Here is a 22,629-nt window from a genome sequence, read left to right as displayed (position 1 = left end):
AGAGAGAAAGAAAATTAAAACATTATGAAAATCACGTTAATACATAGCAAATGCGGTTATTTTTTGCTTCATTAACATTAAAGAGCAGACGTTACAAGCTTGAAAATCGACCACAAACACAGTAACGTAACGACCACTTCCGTTCGTGTTAAGGTAACGTTTCGAAGAACAGTAAATGATTTTTAAAATAAATAATTTGACAGTGAGTCATTATATAAGGTTGGCTAAAAAGAAATCAACGATTTTCACGATAACTGCCTTTAGTGGTCGATATCTCGTACATCGTACATCGATATGGTACAAGTTTAGGCTCGTTTTAAAGCGTACACTTTATCACAACACATTCATTGCATTTTTGTTTGTTCCATTCGTTTGTGAGTTACAGTGTGTAAACGAAGAGAAGGTTTGGTACATTTTACAGTTTTTCTTTAAAAAATGGCGAAAATTCAAGCTAGGCCGCTGAAGTTGTGCATGGAGATTATGGTGTCAATACTCTAACAGCTAGCTACACGAAATTTTGGATTCGTCGACTCGGTTCAGTTATTTTTTATGTTTACGATGCACCTCGTACGGGCAGACCTGTCGGTGAAAATGTCGATAAAATTACAAAAAAATCATCGTCTGAAAATGATCGTCGTTTCAAGCGTGGTGAAGCAGCTTAACCGTTGGCCAAACCAGGATTAACGGCTAGGAAGGTTCTGCTGGGTATATGGTGGGATAAGAAAGGAATTATTTATCATAAGTAGCTTTCTTGTAGCCAAACATTGAATGCAGATCTCTACTGTCAATTACTGCACCGTTCGAAACTAGCGATTGACCAGAAAGGCCAAAATAGGCCAACAGAGAAAGAATAGGAATAGGAAGAATTCCGGGAGCTTGGTTTGGAAGTTTTCATGCATCCACCGTATAGTCCTGACCTTGCATCAAGCGATTATCACCTTTTTCGCGCATTGCAAACTTTCCTAAGTGATAAGAAATTGAGTTCAAGAAGGGATTGTGAAAACGGATTGCTCGACTCGACTCGAAAGCCATCATCAAGATACCTTTCAAAAGGCAACACATTTTTCAACAAAACGAACATCATAAATAAAGTTTTCAAATTCACACAAAAAACGTCGATTGCTTTTTATCCAGCCTTGACAGTGTATCGACTCGAATACAAAACCTTAAATTGATGCTTAGTACAGCTCTGTGCGTTCTAATAATGTTAAATTAATAAATACAACACGCATGTCGTTCAGATGATGGCGTGAGTTTCGTAATGCCTCAACTTCAAAAGTAAAACCGGATAATCGAATAACGAGAGGCATATTCCATCTGGCATGGTCCGCTCGGAGATACCATTACCCAACAATGGAACGCTCCCACAACAAGCCGGCCATTGTTTTGCTCAAATCATGGGAAAATAGTTGCACAACCTACACGCTCCAAACGAGCCGCACCATATTCGATGCCATGGAAACTACACAATAGGTCAATGCTTTTCGGGACGGACGGGAAATGTTCTCGCCCACGAGAATCCTCTAGAAAATCCCTGGCGTGAACGCAGTGATTTGAGAATCCCAGTGCTGTGTATTTGATGCGATCGCAATGGAATAGTCCACTATGAGCTGACCCAAACCTGGCAAAATCGATCACACGCTATCGATCCCAAATGGACTGAATTTGAATGAAGCTTTGGATGCAAACTGGCCACAAGACCACCGACACACACTGATTTAGTAACACTCGTTATTTTCATGCCCGTATGCTTTCTTCGAAAAATCCCCATTTTATCATTCTTTGAAGACTTAATGAAAAAAATTACGCAAAAAATATTACAATCCATTGAACAGCGAACTGTAAACACGATAACGGTCCCCAGCCTGTGATTGTCATCAATTGCTACGTTTTTCTATGGCGCACGATACGACAATGGCACATCGACTGTTGTGAATATGCTGCGTGCAACAGGATTCACGGTGTTCGCATCGCTCGCCATTATCCGGATTCAATAACGGACCAGTGCGCATCATGGCGCTCAAGATGAGCGACGATAAATCAGCCGGGGGTTTTCAACTGGTTTTGCGTTTTCCACAAACACCAACGAAAAGAAGTCGCATATGTTGGAAGGTGATGCACTAAAGCCCGCCACGCCACAAACATTACACGTCCCCGGGAATGGCATATTGAAAATCACTAGCCAAACGATTTGCCAGTCATGCACACAGATCGACTTCGGATCATGACTTTATATCACCGCCAATCCATTATCCGGTGTGCACGGTTCGTCCCATCGTCCTGCTCCGTTCTGGCTCCGATCAACGGGACGCGTGATATGGGACGAAAGTTTGAGAAAATAACACCAAAATAGGCGCGGCACAAGAAAGAGATTTATGATGTAAATTCTTCAAACTTATTTTCGATTTTACTTTTTACTTCCTGCACTCGTTCTCTTCCGTTCCAACAATATGCTCGTCACTTTTCTCGCCGCTTTTCGAAACTTTTCCGCAGCATGTTCTATTTTGCGCGCTCCGAAGACCGCACCGGAAGAATACGCTCGCTGGTCGTTAAAGATATGGGAAACTTTCGGTTTGACTCGTAACAACCCTCAGCCCAGGACGGTGCACCACACACACACAGAGCATAATGTAAAAGGCGAGCCGAGTAAACTTTTCGCGCAAGAGCGAACGACCGAGCGAGCGGCGGAGACAAAGGCAAGTGTGGAAAAGTTGTTTTCCGATGCAAAGCAAAGAAGATACAAATTACTTCCCCGTTCCCGAGCGCTTTGGGGGTCCAATTTTCCATTCCACCTGACGGTGTGCGTTCCGACGCCACGGAAAAAGGCCCCAACAAACGTCCTCGGGCTCGCCGAATTTTATATGATCGGGTTTAAATATTATTGGGGCGAAGTGGTACCATTCTCTTCGATGATGCACGGCGTTTCTGCACACGATCTGATTGAGACGACCAAGTGGAGCGTTTCGCCCTTCAATGCGCGATGGAAGCAATATTTGCTCTGCTGTTCATCAATTTATTATACGCTGCTTTGAGCGAGCTTTTTTGTTGATTCCGTGTCCATTTCCAATAAGGGCTACCCAACAACACCGTTGCCTAAGTATTTAAGCGCTTTGCGTTAATGCGCGTTCGATAGAAATCCTTTTAACAATGCGCTTCCAATAACGCTGGGCAAAATAGTAATCCAATAATGGAATAATTAAACCAGAAGTTGGCGCTTTTGAAATAGTTTGAGGAACGCACACTGTTGTAGGGTTTACGGAAATATTAAAAAGGGCAGCTAAAAAGAGCTTTCGGAAATTAAAAAAAAATCGTACCAAAAGTATTGCCCAATGCATATGCGTTGCCTTCCATTCGGCCATTTTACGACCCCACCAAAGTCGATCAATATGACGAATGAGCTACGCCAATGAGCTGCGCGAACAAGTTTTGCGCGTTGGCGCGGGCGGCCGCCACATAAACACTCGGCTTTTTCTTCGTCCTTTTTTTCTCTCTCTCTCTCTCTCTCTCTCTCTTCATATTTGCGCCAATAACAAACCGGGTTTCAATTTTATTTATGCAGCAATATACAAAATTGCAAAACTTTCAAGCCGTAATTTGGTGCATGGTTTCGAGTTTCTAGACCAAGACCACATCCGGAACGTGGCATTGCGCACACCATTCCGAGTCGCCTCACCATTCTAACAACGCATGCTGGTGGCGGGGAGCGCCACCAGCACTGCCACAGTTCGCGGCCAATATTTACCCGAAAGGATGGAAAAACGGCAAAAAAAAAAATTGTTCCGTTCCGTGGCTGGCAAATCAATTCAAAACAACGGTGGCTACGTTATGGTCGCTCCATCGGCACTGACCAACTCACGGTCCCCCAACTCGAAGATGCTTCGGCAACGTCAAAGGCTGGCCATAGTTGGCAGCGGGCGATAAAACATGTTCAGGATCTTCGTGCCCGACCGGCTCTTTGCGGTGCTGGCAATTTTTTACTGGATCCTTAAGGTTGTCCATTACACGCTCCAATAAATGATCATAACACTTGGCTCCGTTCGATTGATGGCTCTCACAGAATCGGTTCACGCTTTATTGCACCCGTTCAACAGTTTCAACAAGCCCAAGGCAGGGCGAGCGGGCAATAATGTAAACGAAGCGGAAATGGGCGGGCGATATGAATCATGGGCGCCCCCATAGTGGCCACCAGTTTTTCATCTTCTTCTCCGAAATATTTCAACCAAAGTTTCGCGCGAACAGCCAATAATGAATGAAATTTTTGCGAACTTTGTGCGCTCGGTTCCCTTCCGTTTTGCCCTAATCCTCGCCGTACGCCAACCCGTTTCATGGACCGGCCTCGGTTCGGGTGGGAATGTAAAACTATTTCTATTAAACTCTGGCGACCACGTAACCAACGGACCAGTGGAGGTCCACTGGTCCAATTTCCGGGCGACCACCAGAGTGAAATGAGAAAAACGGCCGCAAAACGCGCCATTTCGCTTCCCCACGTGCTCTTCTGACATTTTCCGAGTTAGAAATCGTTAAATTTAATTCGATATCATCATCCGCCGTAATCCGGGCTTCGTCGATCGTACTCTGTTTCGGGGTACCCATTATGTGACGCTTATCACGGCCGATGCCAATTAAAATCATCTCAGTTCGTCCGCCGTTCGCCGTAAATATGCGAACCAACATGACATAGCCCGGCACGGCAAGTGTTGGGATCTGTTTCGGCCAAAAAGGGGAAGAATAAAACGGCGACGGGCACTTTCGTTCGCCCGGTTCTAATCCCCCTTCCGATGGGTCAAACAATCCACCAAGAATTATATCGTATATATTAAATTTAAACAAAAAGTTCCTAATCCACGCGTCCTTAGACTGCGGCCGAACTGCCTCCAACCCTCGAACCGCGGGCACGACGGCCATTTTCGAACGACAATCGTGGTCGAATAAATCAAAGGACAGTTTTGTTTAATTAAAGAAAACTCCATGTTTCTCGGGCCGCTCGAAGACACATTTTTGCCGGGCTTAGGCCGATGGCTTGGTCGGGTTCGGCAGTCTGCTCCTTCTTCTTCTTCTTCTGCCACCCCGCTGTTGAGCGCTCATTTTGCTCATTTAAACTTTTAAAGCGGAAAATTCCTTTTGCGACCATTCCAGCGTTCCACGTTTTCCTTTTTGGGACGCGGCATTGATCATACGGCATAATAAATGAAAGCTAATCAAATCACTCATCCCGAAGATTAGTAAGTGGCGCTGACGGAAACGCCGGAGAAACCCAGGCGAAAAGGTCGGTCCGGGTGGCGGCCTGGGGGAAAGACCGAATTGATTTGATGAATCGAACGAACCACGTGGGCCACGTGGGTTGAGAAGCCAAGTTGAATACGAACCACACGGCACTGTTTCGTGGAATGATAGTGAAATTTGCAAAATGGCCGCAGCACAATGATTCTGGCCACTGTTTTATTCAATCAAAAGTGTAACAAATTGAAACGCTATTCGTCACCGCCAGGCGCCGTGGTGCTTTAAAACGGTTCGATTTAGCGAACCTAACGGTGCTTGATAAAATGCAAATTTGTTTCACATTTTGTCGGACCACGGTACCACGGCAATTTAATTACACGACCTGGATGTCCCGTCCTTGATGTACATTGTCCTGATAAAAAAGGATTTTTTTTTCTGCAAACTGGGACTTTTTTCACGAAGACGTTTTGCGGGGAATATTATTTTTCTGCTATCTCTCGAATAAAACTGCTTCAGAATCGCATTAACTGATTGTCGAAGCTTGTTTTTCGAGGAGTGGTTTGAAACATTTTTAAAATGGCGATTTTTACTTAACCAACAAAGAGCGTCGGAGGACTCCAAAAGCGGACTTTCTGATGGGACAGAAAGGTGTGCTGTATCACAAGCTCACAGAACCTGATGAAACCGGTTATTCAGATCGCTACTGACAACAAAGGATCCAGAAAGGACTATTTGATTTTAGTAGTCTAGTAGCAGCACCCTTTATTATTGAACCGCAAAACTTTTTGAACAAGCCAGTACATCACCTGGCCAGTAATTGAACAACTTTTTTTTGCGGGAGAAAAAACCCTACAATTATTGTCTCCCCGAGCTTGCCAGAAGGGCCATTCGTAAATTGTAATTTCGCCGCACCGTGCTCGCGCGCTGGGCAGCCATTTTAATGACAGATAATGGCGCTAGAAAATATCACAAAGCATTTTCATACGCCTCATTAACGGTATCGCGTTGCACCGTCGAACGCCGTCGAATTGAAGGACGGTTCCGAACTTGCTACGTTATTTTCCGCCATCATATTCCATCGTTTAGCGTTCGCGAACCCACGAGAATTGCGAACCCCGCTGCCTGGTTACAGCGCACCAGGCGCCTCCATCGCGATTCGCTGCACTGTCGTTGGCGGCTGTCGAATCGACTCTAAGCTTGACGTTTGCAGTGTTGCTGCATTTGCTGCTGCAGTAACTTGCAGGACAGCTTTCGTTGCTGCGTTTGCGTGCGGCCATCGGCGGCCACCGGCGAGCTGCGCCCTGACTTCGGCAACGTTCGAAGTGCCGCCATTCCCATTAACGTTGCAAGGCCGTAGCTGGCTTCCGTCGGGGATTAATGAATGGTGGTGGTGCAAATGGTGCGCCGGACGAACGGGAACGGGCAACCGGTGTGCACCTCCTTTGAAAACTGGCGAGGAAACTTTTGCAAAAATGTACAAAACTTTCTGGCACGTGAAGTACTTTTTCTCGCCGTCGCAGTCGCAGTAAGAAGTAACCAGCCGGGAGCCTCTCGACTCACAAAACTGGCGGTGCCCGCGTTGTACGTTGTATCAATGAAGGCGAATAATAATGATAATGGTTATGAAAATAATGGCAACAGCAATACACCGTAAACGAGAAAGTTTGTGCGCGGCGTTGTGAAATGTTCATTTTTTCCACCATTTTCCACCGCGTGCCATTTTTCCTTGGGGCCACTCCTTTTCAACGCCGAACCGGCCGTCCCGAAGGAACTCCGCGCCACATTCTTTACCGTCGCCTTACTTACTCGAGCCACGGACGCAGTCGACTTTGGCCCATTACGCGACCCGTTTGAGACTCCGGTTTCCCGCGCCAGAAAAAAAAACTGCTCGAAACCGTTTCCACTCTTGGGAAGAGGTGAAAAGTTGCTCAGCTACGGAAGAGAAATGGCGACCTGACAGGCGCGTCAGGAAGGTTCCAGCGTGTTCCACTTACACCTTCGACTCTTCATAATTGTCACTGACCCCTGTGCTCCGCGACGGTCGGAAAACACAGCTAGCCAGACCGGACCACCTCCGGGACGTAAAACTTAGCTTAAAGTCAAATCAATTCTAACCCCGCTGGACGCGCTTCCGTCGCACCATCACAGCCAAAGTCGAAGCTGGGCGAAACTTTTTGACAGCTCCAAGCGGATCGGACCGGAAACACTTGGTTGCCATAGCTGTGTATCGCGAGTCAATGTTTGTTTCATATTTTTAGCCCACAGTCGCATGGCGTGGTCACAACCAGCCAGCCGGAACCGGAAGTTCTTATTCCCACCCCGTTTCTTTTTTGTTGCTGGTTAGCAAACTTCGACCTCCTCCCCCACCGGGGGTGGTAGAACGTCTTGGAGGGCCCATTGTTTCGCACAGAGGACCACACAATGGGGCGCCAAAGAATCAATCTCCATTCGTATGCGCGAGCTGGGCCAAACTAATTCCTCTCGCTGGTAAAAGCAATTAATATATGCTTGCACAAATGAACTACCATTTGTCTCTATCTGCGAAACCGGAAGCCACGGGTTCTGCACACCACGAGTGCCTGTGGTTTTGTGGCCTCACCGTGGAAACAATGAAGTTCCCCTTCGGGAGTGGTGTAGATTGACTGTTATAAACTTTGCACTTTCTCAAACGCGCTCCGGACCGTCTCCGGAAAGGGCGCATTGGACAAAAACCCCAGACCCTCTGCTGGAAACTATTCATTTTCTGCCCCCCTGTACTGCCACCCCAAAAACTGTTTCGTATTTCACGAACTGGATGAAAAGTAAACATTTGCCAACTCGCGGTTCGCGTTGGGAATCGATCGCCGAAAGAGGCGCAAACGCCAAAGTGGCCGGAACCTCGAGCCAACTCCCTGGCTCCCCGACTAGAAAATCAAAAATCAATTCAAATTGCCTATTGTTTATGCACACACAAGGAGGCGGCACGAAAATTGAGAGACGAGTCAGGCCGAGGCCTTAAGACCTCAGGGCCGCCATGATTTCACCGGTAATCCGCAAGGCGATCATTCAATTAGGCAGCGACGCAGCAGGGCGTTCGGTTTGGGAATCGAAAGACGGTCTGTGAGATCGTCTCAGTCCCGCGCTGGGTCAGGAAAAATAGCCCCAATTACTGAGCCTTCGAACTCGAACGGCACACCGGTAATGGGTGTACATCGATCAAGCTTCGCTTGGCAGGGTGACCGCCAAAACATTTGACAAGGCAGTCGGAAATTGCAGGAATCCTGAATGCACGCCGTCGGGAGAGACCGTAGAGCAGAACGAAAATTATGGTTTACGGCAAGCCAGCTAATGCATTCAAATGTTTACCCCGTGGCCTCCAGAATGGGAGCGAATAATGGGTTGTTCAATAAGTTTTGCATCCCTGAAGCGAGAAACTGGAAGGGCTTCAAAAACATTGCCCTGATAAAAGAGGATGTTTTTCTTCTGCAAACCGGATCTTTTTTCACGAATTTCTCTTCCAGCTAGTCTAAAAAAAATACAACAATAGTAAAAAATTATTGTTTTATCGGTTTGCAAATAATCCGCTTACAATATTCCATTCGCATCCCAAAAAACTGATACTAACACCGATCTGGGGGAATTCTGGACTCTGGAACTAGTTTCGGAGTCGAAGAACCAGGTTCACTCTTTAACCTCTTATTTTGATCCAGGTCATGGTGATAGACCTAAGTCTAATTCAGAGGAATAATTCAATAAACGAAATCCACTTTATTCTATCGAAACCGCTCTAAATGTTGTCTAGAAAGATGCATTCGTATGCGCTTTTGTTCCATTTTTGACGAATACGGCATCCATTGTGCACACAGCTTTCTGACACCCAATCCTTCAGTAAAAATATTGGTTACACTGCTCAACGAGATAGCTAGGCCTTATACTAAATCTCTTTCAGTGATTCGACGATTTTCCAATACGATATCCTGTATTTTCTACGATTCCAGGTGTTGTGTCTGTTTTCATCCAGTTCCAAGTATAAGCTCAAAAACCCCCCTTTCAATGTACTAATTTAAGGCGAAGAGTCCTTACACACTTTCAACATTTTTCCATTAATTTTCTTTAATTTTAAACCTTCCAAAAATAAAATAAAAATCATTGCACGATACTTCATTTTTTCCATTGTAAAAAATACTGTGATACTTCGATACTAAATGGCTCGTAAATAAAAAAAACTCAGTAACCGATTAAAATGAAACTTCTCATACGTTCATTTGAAAAGTGTACCAACATAACAAATAGGCTCGTAGCAGTGCTTTCTGGTATCGAACTGCAAAACTTAATGAACAACCCAGTAGAAGCTACCGACAGAGCGTTCGGAGATGCTTTACGAACATCGGAGCTGCGATGGGTTGCCCCAGGAACCAACGCTGCCCCACGTTCGGTTCTCTTATAAATTGATTTCAAAAAGCTATAAAACGGACTCTCGATAAAGTTCGAGTTTCTTCTGCAGTGAACGAGAATCGATTAAAAACACATCGCGGCTGTACCGTTTCGTTCGCAGGCACAGCTGTGTACCGACCCCGGGGTTCTGCCCTGCTCGCGCTGCCGGCTTCACCATCGTTTATCTCGGAATGCACCTAATCCTTGCCTGCGCCAGCCGAAACTACTCAAAACGCACAAGAAAAAACACACACAAGCAAGCAGGCAACTTGTTTTTCTTCGTTCGTTCGGACTGGTGTGTTTCTGTTTTTGTCTCCAACCCAGCCAGCCAGCCGTGAGACCCCTGGCCAACACGTTGTGCTCTCCCACGTACTCTATAATCAATCACACACCGAGCTTAAAAGCGGCCCGGGCCGGGGCACAGAAAGAAAAGCTTCTTTTCAGTTTGCTTGTGCCCGTGTCTTTGCGCCCCGACGGCGAAGGACCTTCACCTACAATCACTGCACACTGCACGGCAACCGGCATCGCTGCGCCATTGCATCCCCGTGGGAGACGCGGTAGTGGGGTTGTGGCAAAAAGGTTGGGTGGGTGCAACAGAAAAACTCAAAATATGCACCGCAACGGCAAGTGCTCGGCCAAGACCGAGAGCAGATTACGGTGCTGGCGGTGCAATCGTGCATATCGCAAGAAAATGCAGTAGAAACACCACCGACTCAAGTCAACTCGAGAGATTCTCATAATCTATCTGGACCCGGGTCTGGACCGGGTCCGGATGGGGGATTGGTCCCGGGCCCGGTTTGGTCTGCACTACGGCGACGGTTCGTAGCTGCCTCGGCGCTTGGATGGGAAACTCATTTTTTAATAGCGAAGCTCGAGAGATGAAACCCATAAACAAGACGGTCGTGTTTTTTCTTCTTCGCCAGAGAACCACCCGGTCCACTCTGCGTGCGTTCATTCGAGAGAGTTCACACGGCCACGTCGTGCGGGAAAATGCACGAACATTGCGCACTGTAAGTCGCACGCAAACGGTATGCCGTGGCCGTCATAAAATGCAGCATTAATGCTGAAGAAGGTGCCTGCGAGCGCGTGAGAGTCAAGAGCGCGTATTTGAACAATAAAGCGAAGCGAAGCGAAAGCTAAAGCCGAAACGGTGGAAAACTTCGGACCAGTTTCATCAAGCTTTAAAAGGCCACGAACGAGAAGAAGACGAGCCGAGCACAGAGAGACAACTGTAACGTAGCGAAATCCCAGCTAGATTGGGCGTCTGCGTCGGGGAAAAACTAACAGCAGCATAGTGGAGCTGCAGGGTTGGTTTTTGTTGTAGGTTTTTAGTCCACTTCGCCACTCTAAGCTCGGTATCCCGACTCGGTCCTAGGTTTCCGAACCACCGCACGGGCTCACTGGAAGGATATATTAAAATAGCTGCGGGCGATAGTCAAATATTTAATCATAATGAATGATATATTAATCTCCGAGCAACCCTCCGCCAACGACAGCGAACTGCCGTTCGGATTCCTTTTTTGCCGCCTCTGGCGACCAATGCGATCCGACATTTTCCGGTAACTGATTTTTAACCCACCACCATCGGTGCTGGACACTTTTTCATCTTTTCCCAAAGCTCGAACACCCTTCAACCGATCAGCCAATCATTTTCGAGCTTAGAAAAACGGTGGAAAACTCGCGCCGTACGTACGTCACGGGCCGGAAAATGACCCGGAAATAATATTTTTTAAGTAGGCACGAAAGTGCCATTCTTTTCGACACGACCACGGGACCGCCAAGCAGCGACGGCATCGACCGAAACGGTCCCGGCGTCGCAAATGGCCAGAACTTTTAGGCTCAGCTGTTGCACACCTGGCTCCACGCCGAAGTGTTCACAGGGATGAAAAAGGGGCAGCGAAGAACGTTCGGGACCACCAAACAGAAACCGGTTCGAAGCTGCGCAAAAAAAAGTCGAGCTGAAAATGCTACCCATTACCCGGATAAGCAAAGAAGCCAAACCGTTGTGAATCCCGTCCGGGTGGTGGCTGCAGGACTCGTTGCGCCGTGGCTAGGCCAGGAACACGCCAGAGAAGCCCCAGACGTTCGCAACAACTTGATAATTTGCCGTCCGATGTTGGCACACCCGGGGGTCCGGAAGTGCATTCGCACCGAATCGCACCGGACCCAATAAAAAATCCCGAGCTCGATCGCTCCTATTAAAGAGGCACCCGCCAACGCCAACGCTCGGTTGCTGGCAGGCTAATGACAAACGTCACCCACCAACAAGGTTTCTAAGGCTAGCAACCTTTTTTGGGGGAAAACTTTTTGGACGAAAGGAAACTAAATGAAAAATGCTTTACTCGACCAAAAACAACTATAATAATTTTTCCAATTTCCTTTTCGAGCGACGGATCTCGGACGTTTCGGTTTTTTTTTATATATATGTGCCTCGGTACCAAAGCAAAGAAAGAAAATTAAACGAATTCCAGTTTATCATTTGGCACCGTTTCAAAATGCCGATGCCCACGAGGCCGAAACGAGTCCTTTGCCGAGGAGGGCGTTCAATCATTGGCGCCGCGCACCGACTGACATATGCTCATTAAAAGTTTGCAAATATTTTCGGTAGCAGGCAAACAAATATTATACTGGAATCACATGCAGCGTCGGTGCAAATTAACGTGACTCACTTTCACCGCACAGAGAGAGAGAGACCACCACCACCAATTTCGTGTTTGTTTTTTTACGATTTGTTTTAATTGCATTTCCGTGCGCTTGGCGGAACCAGCGCTAGTTAATGCCACTGTTCATGACACAAACCACATACAACGCTCGGCCAAAGCTCAGTAAAATATTCCTCAAGGCCCGTTTTGTACGCCGTTTTGATTGCAACGCTTACAACTTGTTGCGACAGCGGCCACCACAGACATCCAGAAAAACAGAGATCCTAACACCACGCAGCAAATTGGTCGCAAATCAAGTGGGTCCAGATTGCGTACCCTTTTCTGAGGTTGGAAGTATTGTAATTCAAAAAAACTAACTGAATATCATGCAAAGCACAGTGACTGAGCGCTGACGAGGATGGGCGAGCGATAAAAGGAACCACACCAGACGCTCGCTATACCCGCGCAAACCAGACCAAAGGGAAGTGAAAACCAACAAATAAGATGACATTGCAGCTGCCCTGGCATAGCCTAAAAAAAACTGCACCCGAGAATCGATTCGAAGCGTCGAATCGTCTCATAAACACCAACGTTAGAACAGAAACCCAATACACAAACCGGAACTGGTTCAGTTTTCGAAGCTTTTGCGCAAAAAGCTTCACCGTTCACCGAAAAAAGCTTCATCAACCGCTGGGGCTGCTTCGAACCGAACACACCAGCTGGCGCGCTTCGGCCGGAAAAAGCTTGCGCGTGCCCTTAGCGGAGTTCCCGGCGGAAGTACGTGGCCGATGGAGACGCCTGGTGCGAATAGACCCGAAACACAAACCATCCGAACAGCCGAACGATATGTTGCACGCAACTACACGACTGTTGGCGGCAAGTTGTATGAATAACGACGGCACAAAATTGATATGTTCCTAGTACTCGGTTAGTAGCGGAACAACTGAAAAACCACGTTACTCGTAACCAAACGTGTTCGAATTAGTTCGCTTGCACTTATAACTCCGATAAAAAAAAACTTCGTCAAATTAATATATAAAGTTGATAAGCGTTGCTAAAATCAACCAAAACAAGAACAAGAAGTGACAAAAAAGAGGTAAATAGTTGCAGTAAAACAAATCAAAACAACAAAAATTCAGCCCAGCACAGGGTTGACGTTGAATCGATTGACGACGATGAGAGAGCGTAAAGTAAGCACTGCACACAGCGCACCTACCTGAATGTGGGGTGATCCTAGCAGACTAATGAGCTCCGCCTTCTCGCGTCCATATTTGTGTCCGGCAGCGGATGAGATGGCATCGATCGCGTCCCGGCAGCGGCTGATGGCGTCCCCGGGAGGTGCGCGTGATGGATTGATAACGGAACTACTGATTCTATCGAACAACTGCAGCGGCAACGGCAAGCGGCAACGCGCGAATCAGTGTCACGTTTTGTCACGATTGTTACGTTGTCGATCGGGTTGTTTGTTTTAGTGCCAGCCATGATTGGAGTCGTAGTTGTCGTTGTTTTATTATCATTTTTTCGGTTTGGATTGTTTCGTTCGTCATGAGCGGAAGCCGGAACGTGATGTGTGTAAACAGTGATGGAAACGGAACGAACGTAAAGCACGATAAAGGATGACGAACAAAAAGGAACCCGGAAGAGAACGGAAAAAGACAGAGAAAAGAGAGAAAAAAGTTAGAATAAAAACAACAATAATGAGCGACCGAAATGTCGAATGTCCTGGTCGCTCAATCGCTACACGGGGCCTTTCGACGATGGATAAACGCCGGGACGGGCGTCAGGTGTGCCCGGTGTGTGCCTGCCGGAAGTGTCCCTTGGGGGGTGTGTCCCGGCAAGGACCAACAGAAAAAAACACACACAACAAACGCATTACCTGCAGCAGTTCGTGCAGCTTGGCGTCGCGCAGCATACCGGCCAGCACATCCGGATCGCAGTTGGCATCTTGCAAAGCAATGATATCGTCTAATGAATCAAGGATTTTCTGAATCGCCTCCAGGCCCGCCTCCTCGTCGGCCCACTCGTTGAGGCTCTCCGACGCGGTCCCGAGTGCCACTGCGGGAGAGCCGCGTTCCGGTCGGCCGCATTGTCGGTGGATGATGGATGGTGGTTGATGGAGGGTGTTTGGTTTTTGGCGAACAGGGATCCGCGGGGATGTGTGCAAGGATTGCGATACACAGAAAATGGGGGGAAAAACGAGAAGAAGAAGAAAATGTAGAAACGAAACCAATAAGCGTAAACAGCAGAGACAGAACGTGGTAGTCAGTTAACAAATTGTTTGTTTGTCTTTTTTTACCACTCAAATAAAGTTTTTACATTACGTCACACAAACACTGGTTTAAATGATAGCTACGAAATTATTAGATGCGTACAAACCGAAAACTAAACTATCAACTATCACACCAAACAAAGGCCAGGTGTTGAGCCAACATTATGTTACAATTGCACGACTGGCGTGTCGGTATTGATTGATGATCCCAGGTTTTCACTCTCATGTTCAACAATCAGCGACACTGGTCAAAGGTACTCTCTATTTGTACGTGAAGTGAAAGGAGACAAATTGCGCGCTAAGATTCCAACAATGTCGCCCACACGTCTGTGTTCCGAACCCCACCATGCACACTCAGCGCGGCAAGACAATGGCAACAACATAAAATAACATCATTTAAACATTATCGTCCTTAATCGGCGAGCACCCAAGACGGTGGCAATAAAACGGTGCTTCTTACGAGCCGTAATAAAAGCAAGAAAGCAAACACGCATTACACCATCTTCAAGTGCTATCGATCGTCACGGTCCGGCACGTAGCCGGACGCGGCCTGACGTCCGGCCGGGCCATGTCCAGGTGAAGCAACAAGTCACCGGGTGCCTCTCGAAAAGAATAAAACTCAATCCGGCAGCACACTATCACGCTTGAAACCGCAGACAAATTCAACAGTAATAAAACCCAGACAAACCAGGCACTCTCTCCGAAACGATCCTTCGGCGCAGTGCGCAGCCTCTCTTGGATGCCTTTGGCGGACGACCTGCACGATGACACGCAGCAGCCGCTGCGTGTGACGCGGAACACGCTGCCGTTTGCAAAAAGAGCATGGCCTCATTAAAGAGTCATGTTGTACAGCGGGCACGAACTACGATGGAAGCAAGTGGACGCAGTTCTCGTTTCTCGTTTCACTTTGCTCGTCCGTCAAGTCGGGGTGGGAAGCCGTTCTCTTCGAGCCTACGACTTGACCAACGGAACGAGTTGCTCTACATCGCCCTGCTAATGCCCTAACGTTAATGATAGTTGGGAAAATCCATTTTAAAAACTAAGTTTGTGAGCCCATCCCACTAACCGAGTTGGTTACAACTACTTCACACTGACTCAGGGTCTCGGATCCAGCAAAACCACACGCTACGGAAACGTTACCGGAAATTTGTGCAACTTACTTGAGTCGGTGTCGGCACAGCAGAGCGGATCCATTGCAACGCCACCTGCCACCGTTTGAACGGCGGCCTTCAACTTGCGCCGTGCGTTGTAGCGTTTCAGCTCCTCGACCGTGTCGCCAAGATGAATCCGTTGCAGCTTATCCCGGTCCTGCAAAGAGTTGGCGGTTGAAAGAAGTCTCAACTGGCAAGTGAAGTCGTTCCGTGTCTGCCGTACTTACCCGTATCCACGGATGTTCCAGAATTTCCGATATCGTCGGGCGGTTGATGGGATTTAGGGACAGCATCTTGAGGACCAGGTCTTTGGCGGTGCTCGAAACATGCTTCCACTCGGTGGTGTCAAGCTGGAAAAGGACTCGGTTTCAGCATAGATTATGACACACACGCGCACGCACGTGTGCCGTTTCCGGGCTGCGGGCGTGAGCAACGACGGGGACCGGGAGATAGTGGCCGACCGCCGAAAGGGTTGTAATATTGCAATCTGTATATTAAATTCCATTCCAATGGACAGACGAGAAATAGCGCCTTGCGCCGCCGGCGTTCACCTTTTTTCGATTCGATTTCCTCGGATCGACCGCGGTTCGGGGAGTGTGAGTGCGAGGGGCGGGGGGGAGCATTACATGGTTCCTATACTAACCGTTACACGTCCTCGGGTGATTGCATCCTGCAGGCGCTTGCCGGAGCCGTGGAAAGGTAAACGACCAGACAGCAGGACGTGCAGCATCACGCCGGCACCCCACACGTCGCACGGTTTGCCGTAGACCCGGCGGGCCACCACTTCCGGAGCGATGTAGTGCGGGCAACCGACTCGTCCTGCAGCGCCCGAGTTCCGTACGATGGTCCACAAATCCGGCCGACCGCGGGCAGTAGGCAAAAAAGAGAGAAACGGGGAATCGCATCAGGATGTGTGGAGAAGCTAGTGGGCGGCCAACGGAAACCGTTACAACTCTATTTCCAGTCGGTTCAGGAGAAGTACTTCACCCACGCAAACGTACAGTAATGTGTGTGTGAGGTGAATGAGAGTTTTGGAATAAAAATGGCACAAATAAAATGATTAAATTGCAAAACATTTGAAGAGTAAAAGAAACAGTATTTGCATTTTCGATTCTATATTTAAAAAATATATATGATACATAAAATCGACACTGTTGGTGCAATAGCTGAAGCAAATCCCCAAAATAGCATACAATGCAAAGCATTGGAGGAAGGCTTTTTGGTAAAGTTGTACCAGTTTTTACCATTTTTAGCAAAGACTTTTACTGCCTTGAGGAGAAGCGATTGGTGATGAGAGAAACACAAATCTACGGACGGTGAATGTAAATAAGGTAAATATGCTTTGTGGATAATCGGTGTTCTTATCACGTGCGTGTCCTGTGAATCTAGAAAGTGATTTCGCCTCGTTAAGTTATCGTTAGTCACAGTACATTCCAGATTACTGCTATCGCTTATTACAATTCAATAAGGCCCCTCATCGACTGGCAAAGATGTCGTACCAAACCCGAAAGCCGCTTATCGACTGAGTGAGTAACACATGAAATCGTAAGGGCGAAAGTGGTTCATCGTACAAATTGAAATCGATTCTGTATTCGGTGAGCGTTCTTTCGAACCCTGAAGCCCATTACTGTTGCCTGACAAAAAAACCCGAGGCCCTGCCTTAATGTTTCGACCAATGAAGGCACATAACGGAACACTAGAAGTATCATCCATGGAAGAATATTGTTCAATCAGCTTCCTAATAAACTGTCTGCCATCCTTGTTGGTCAAGCGTGGTCAAAAGAAATGTGATGAAAAGCGTAGCTTAACACTTAACAGCTGAAATAAAATCGGTGAAGCAGTATTAATTATAAGTAATTTCTACATGGCAGAGTGTACGTAATACAAACATTGATTTTATGTTATTTGCAATCGAAATATGCATTCAATTAGAAAACAAACCGATTGAGTAACACGATTCGGATTCTAAACATTCACATATAAATTAATAGATTCCGAATGGCAGGTGCTGAGAAACTTTCATACGTCAAACACAGATACACGAACTTTCTAATTTATCATCTAAAGTTTCGGCCTTTTCCTTCAACGAGGAAACCAACTAAACGGAAAACGCATTAACTATTCTGCTAGAAGAACCACATCTAGCGATACTTCGTGGAATATTTAGCTATTCGTTGGTTTCTGTTTTCCTCGGCAATCGATGGAAAACCCGTAGGGCATTCGCTCATCTGCCCATACACATCAGGATCCCAAAGGACCGAGATCCTCTACCAAATCACATTTTCATTTCATCTCATCTTCAACGAGCTAGGCATAGTATAGGCTCGTGAAAATTCAGTAACGGCAAAAGTTCGCGTATCCGACAGCATCATCCTAAGCCTTGCGAGCATATTGGACTAAATATTTAAGCAAATCCTCGGAATGATGGCGAACATTTTTGGAATGCTCTTTGAATTGAGATGGACACCGCAAAGATGCAAACTGGCCACATGTAATAGTTTAGTATGTTATTCACTGAGCATGGCATTTAACCAGTAATTTACTGAAAATCTCTACCCTACCGCGGGTGGATTGATGCAGCAGGAAACAACAAATTACCTAACGAGGAAAACGGATTTAGAATAACATCCGTTGACTCGGGACAAGAACTGCTTAATTTGAAAGATAGAAGGTTAAAGAAAAATATTCAAAGTTGAAGTGTAGTTTGCAACAACATTAGAATTTTAAAGCAATACTAATAAAAAAACTACCAATAGATTCGTTTTACTGGAATCAAACGGATCATGTTTAGCCCCTTCGGTAAGACAAACTGAATAAACATTTCAACAGCAACCACAACCCTGAGGTTCTTTTGTCACTGTTTGAATGGGTCGTAAAAAGTTTCAATATCAAGCATCGGCAGACATTCTGTGCCAATCATACTTAGGGATGCAACCTCTTACGTCAAAAGATCTCTTCCTCTGCTTTCAGAGAAATGAACAAGAACCACTAAAAGTCGTCAAATGGTACATATCTTTTTATAGCTATATTAAAATTAAGATGCTCTCCGAAAAACGCATTGAAACGGCCAGTAAGTGGTCCGCAAAGAGTTATATTTGCGTCGGTTGATGAAGTTCGAATGAATCGAACTGCTCCATCATCTCCGTTGGCCTGTGTAATCGGCGTCAATGGGAAAGGCGTCAGTACAAACCCGGCTATAGTGAAAAAAAAGTTGATGTAAGAAACTGTCCGTTGTCATACATACAAACAGAGACAAAGAATTAATGGTAACCGATAACAATAAATTGAAGGACTTTCCAATTGCCATGCAATTGCCATACACATTCTTTGTACTAAACAGTTGTTTTAAGATGCTAATAGTACATATCGGTTTTTACAGCACATCAGAGCATGGACTAAATCATAAAACAAGCATTCGACGTTGCGCAATGGTCAGCCGTTGTTCTGTTTCACTTTAATGATCACGAATAAAACACTCATGGGCCACAAACACATTTCATTAACACAAACAATTAATTACAACAAGTATTGTGAATGCAGCGAAGTGTGAAACTTTCCAAATTAATTTGGCTGCCACTTATCAGTCGCCAACTTTTGCTGCCATCTTCTGTGTGCCATCCTTTTTTTTCCATTGCTCCACTCGACAGAAACTTTTCTCATTTTATGCAAATGCCTAACCTCTTAGCCATGAGAATCGCCATCGCCAAGAATCACAGCAGCGGCCATCCTGGCTGTTGGGTAAGCTGGAAAGCTCAACAGGAATCAAAACAAAGGACATTTCTTTAGACTGAAATTCGATAACTCTGGCATCGTTGGCCAGCCTTTGATGTACTCCGTCACAGGCAGCCTTAAGATCACCGATAGTTGTTTTTGGGTTACTTTTTTGGTGATTTATTTGTACAGTGCCCGGATACGATCTTGCAAAAGTGCTGCAAAGTATTTGTGTGCGTGCGAGAAAATATTGTCTCTTTACCGTTCGAAATCTATCGAAGGTGGAATACAATATAACTAAGCGCGACTGTCTGTGGGCTATCGGAGAAAGGAGAAGAAAACTGATAGGACCGTGAAAACGCAAGTAACGACACCGATAACAAGAAGCTTAACTACGGGAGAAAAATTTGAGCACAACGAGTTGACGAATAATGAAAGTGTTGAACGGAACCGAACCGAAACGTATCCGTCCCAGCCCGGATGAATGAAACGGTAAGCCGTGGGCTGCAGGAACGAAGAGTGAACAACTAAAGCAGCCAACAATGAACGAACAAACAGAATGAGAAAATTGCACACAGAAATAACACACCGCCTTGGCGCTGGTCGCTCTTGCTTACCCTCGCCGTCTGCCTTCAGATAGAGTTTTCCTCTAGGACTCAAAAACGAGCGATGAGGGTCGATTCTTTCTGGAAGATTTGCCGACCATTATATCCGTGGCGACCCCAAGATTTACACCGACCGGATCATACCACCCTTGCCCCCACCCGGAGGACGCAGACCGAGACGAGGGCCCACGAGAGCACACGGGGGAACGATGGGCAAACGCAAGTCGGAGGAGCAATGGAAATATAGAGAATATAGAAAGAAACGAAGATTGTAAAACAGCATTATGAGGATGATGAGCAAACTCTTTTTCAACACGGGCGGGCCCCGGTAGAGCCAACCGAACACTGGGAACCGTCAGCAACAGTAACGAGAGCTTCCAGTTGAAATAATAAAACTTTTTTCGATGTCTACCATTATCATTGTGGTAAATGTGTATCGGAAAGAAATGAGATTCTACGGGGATCCTGCAGATTCCTGTGCCGTCAAAGTTGGTTGAGAGTGATCCTGGCTCGTCTGTTATAATGGGAGAGGATCCTTTTTGAATATGTTCAACGCAATAACAAGTTTGCTTGCGAATGGGGTTTAGTTCTTTGTGTGCTCCAGGGGCAAGGCAATTGCATGTTGGGAAACTCCACAACTTCCTTGTATTGTCACTACTTTTCTGGAACTGTTTGCTACCCATCGCGTGTCGTTAAAAAAAGTTGCCAAAAGAGCAACTATGCGGCATTTGAATAGAAAAACATTCATTTTACAACAAAGATAAAATGCAAAGATTGTGCAAAGCGTGATTGGCGGCCGGACGTGTCACGGTTTTCGGATTCGGATTTCACTTGTTTGGACTTTGAAATGTTTAACAACCTTCGCCACAGCTGTGACACGGCCGGTTGCTGCTGGTAGCTGTTTACGACCCAAACCCTTTCACGCCAGGGGCTACACGGTAGCTTCCCGCTCTGCTGAAGACCAACAAGTAACATGTGTTCAAACAACGGTCTTAGTTAAAATCTGATTTCAAAGTTCAAAATCATCCCCATTAGTGTCCGTCCACAGTCCGTCCGTTTAACCGCTCACGCAACACTCGCAGAATCCCTTCACATGCCGGAAAACCTTTTCGAACCCTTTACATCCTGCTCCACCTGGACCGTAGCTGCAGATAAAACGAGCAAAAACATACTAACTTTTTCCAGTAAAACCGCACAAACAGTGTTGAAAATTTACCTTACGGATGGAGCGCTCATTAATTAAATGTCGTCCCGCGCTAATTTAAAGCAACAGGTTTTCAATTAATTATCTTCCGGCTGTGGGTAACATCGGTTACATCGGTAAGTGTTGGCATCACCTTCGAGAATCGGCTTTCAGAAAATCGCCACATTTTCTAATGTTTTCTTTCGGCCAGAAGCAACATCAATGTTTAGGAAAATCTGTTATCCAGATTAATTACTAGCTCGGGGCGGATTTACAAATACTAGCCAGTTTGGCAGTATCAAACATTCCTGCTATCCGGTTGTTGTCTGTAGGGTGTAGGAGAAACACTAGAACGTCACGTTAAGCAGTGATCAATACCTCACCGAGTCAGTCTGAAATAAAGCGCTAGTATGCGAGATTGGTAGTAATAAATAATATGATTAAAGAGAAGGTCTAGATTCACTAGGCATCAGCTTAGTGCAGTTAATCATTCCGGAAACAGTTAATCATTTCGGAAACACTAATATATTCTCCTCTTTGTTCATTTCGTCCAACTATCCATAGCGATAGCCTTTGCAGCAAAATACCGATAAAATCCTCGTTTATAAAAATTTCTATCAATGACGAGTTTTTTTAAATATCAATATACACAGTACAATCATAAGATTATAATTTATAGGATTAAGTTTAACTTTACCAAAAACAAACCTGTAGTTGAATAGCATATGCTTTGGATTGTTGCCATTTGTTTTAATCGACTAGTCAACAACTAGTGAAGTTCAAGAATAATATGTGCTGCTATACACGTGCTTGCCGCCTATTCATGTTGCAGTTAACCACCCTATTGTCTAAACAGCATAACCCTTCACACGCAATGGTTGATTTCGAAAATGTATGCCCACAAAAGCTTGCTTTATCATACACACTTGCAGCAGGAATACACGAAACAATCCAAACTCACCGTGGGTCTCGACCGAGTCGCGTCCACTGGGCAGTTGCACGGCCGAGCCAAATCCGCCGAGCTTGACGGGCGCGGAATTATCTGCGGTCGCTAACAGCGCACAGGCCGGCCGAACATCTCGATGAATGATATCGTTCTCGTGGCAGTAGCGTAAAGCCTCCAATATTTGACGCATGTAGTGGCTGCAATGGAAGAATCGAACCGTGAAGAGCGTGAAATGGGAAATCAACTAGCGGACGTGATTGGCGTTCAGTGATGTAAATGAACCACTCCATTTTCACGATACACGCGCACACCATGACCGTTTAAGATGAAATCATTCACCCTGATGCAGCCGTTGTATACTTGCAATCTATCGCTAGCTAGTTTTATAAATCAAAAACATGGACCTTGTATATTTTTTTCTTCTATTATTCGATTCTGTGTCTAAACCAAAATATAAAAACATACAATGCATGCTTATTTTACATCTCC

The 22,629-nt window shown here is 46.0% G+C and overlaps 1 protein-coding gene across 1 annotated transcript in view; it reads right to left on the bottom strand.

Annotated features, from left to right (window-relative positions):
• LOC131207615 (peripheral plasma membrane protein CASK-like) overlaps nucleotides 1-22,629 on the bottom strand; it is a 59,239-nt gene that overhangs the window by 8,135 nt on the left and 28,475 nt on the right. Inside the window, exons 5-11 of the mRNA XM_058200235.1 lie at nucleotides 22,156-22,337; nucleotides 20,024-20,092; nucleotides 16,339-16,514; nucleotides 15,923-16,045; nucleotides 15,705-15,852; nucleotides 14,152-14,330; nucleotides 13,492-13,659 (exon numbers count right to left, since the gene is read on the bottom strand). Of these exons, the coding sequence (XP_058056218.1) occupies nucleotides 13,492-13,659; nucleotides 14,152-14,330; nucleotides 15,705-15,852; nucleotides 15,923-16,045; nucleotides 16,339-16,514; nucleotides 20,024-20,092; nucleotides 22,156-22,337 (1,045 nt within the window). The remainder of the gene's footprint in view (nucleotides 1-13,491; nucleotides 13,660-14,151; nucleotides 14,331-15,704; nucleotides 15,853-15,922; nucleotides 16,046-16,338; nucleotides 16,515-20,023; nucleotides 20,093-22,155; nucleotides 22,338-22,629) is intronic.

This window comes from Anopheles bellator, chromosome 2, assembly GCF_943735745.2.
Source record: "Anopheles bellator chromosome 2, idAnoBellAS_SP24_06.2, whole genome shotgun sequence".
Classification (NCBI taxonomy): Eukaryota; Metazoa; Arthropoda; class Insecta; order Diptera; family Culicidae; genus Anopheles; species Anopheles bellator.
Note: the sequence above shows the minus strand (reverse complement) of the source record. Positions and strands in the feature narration are given on the sequence as shown.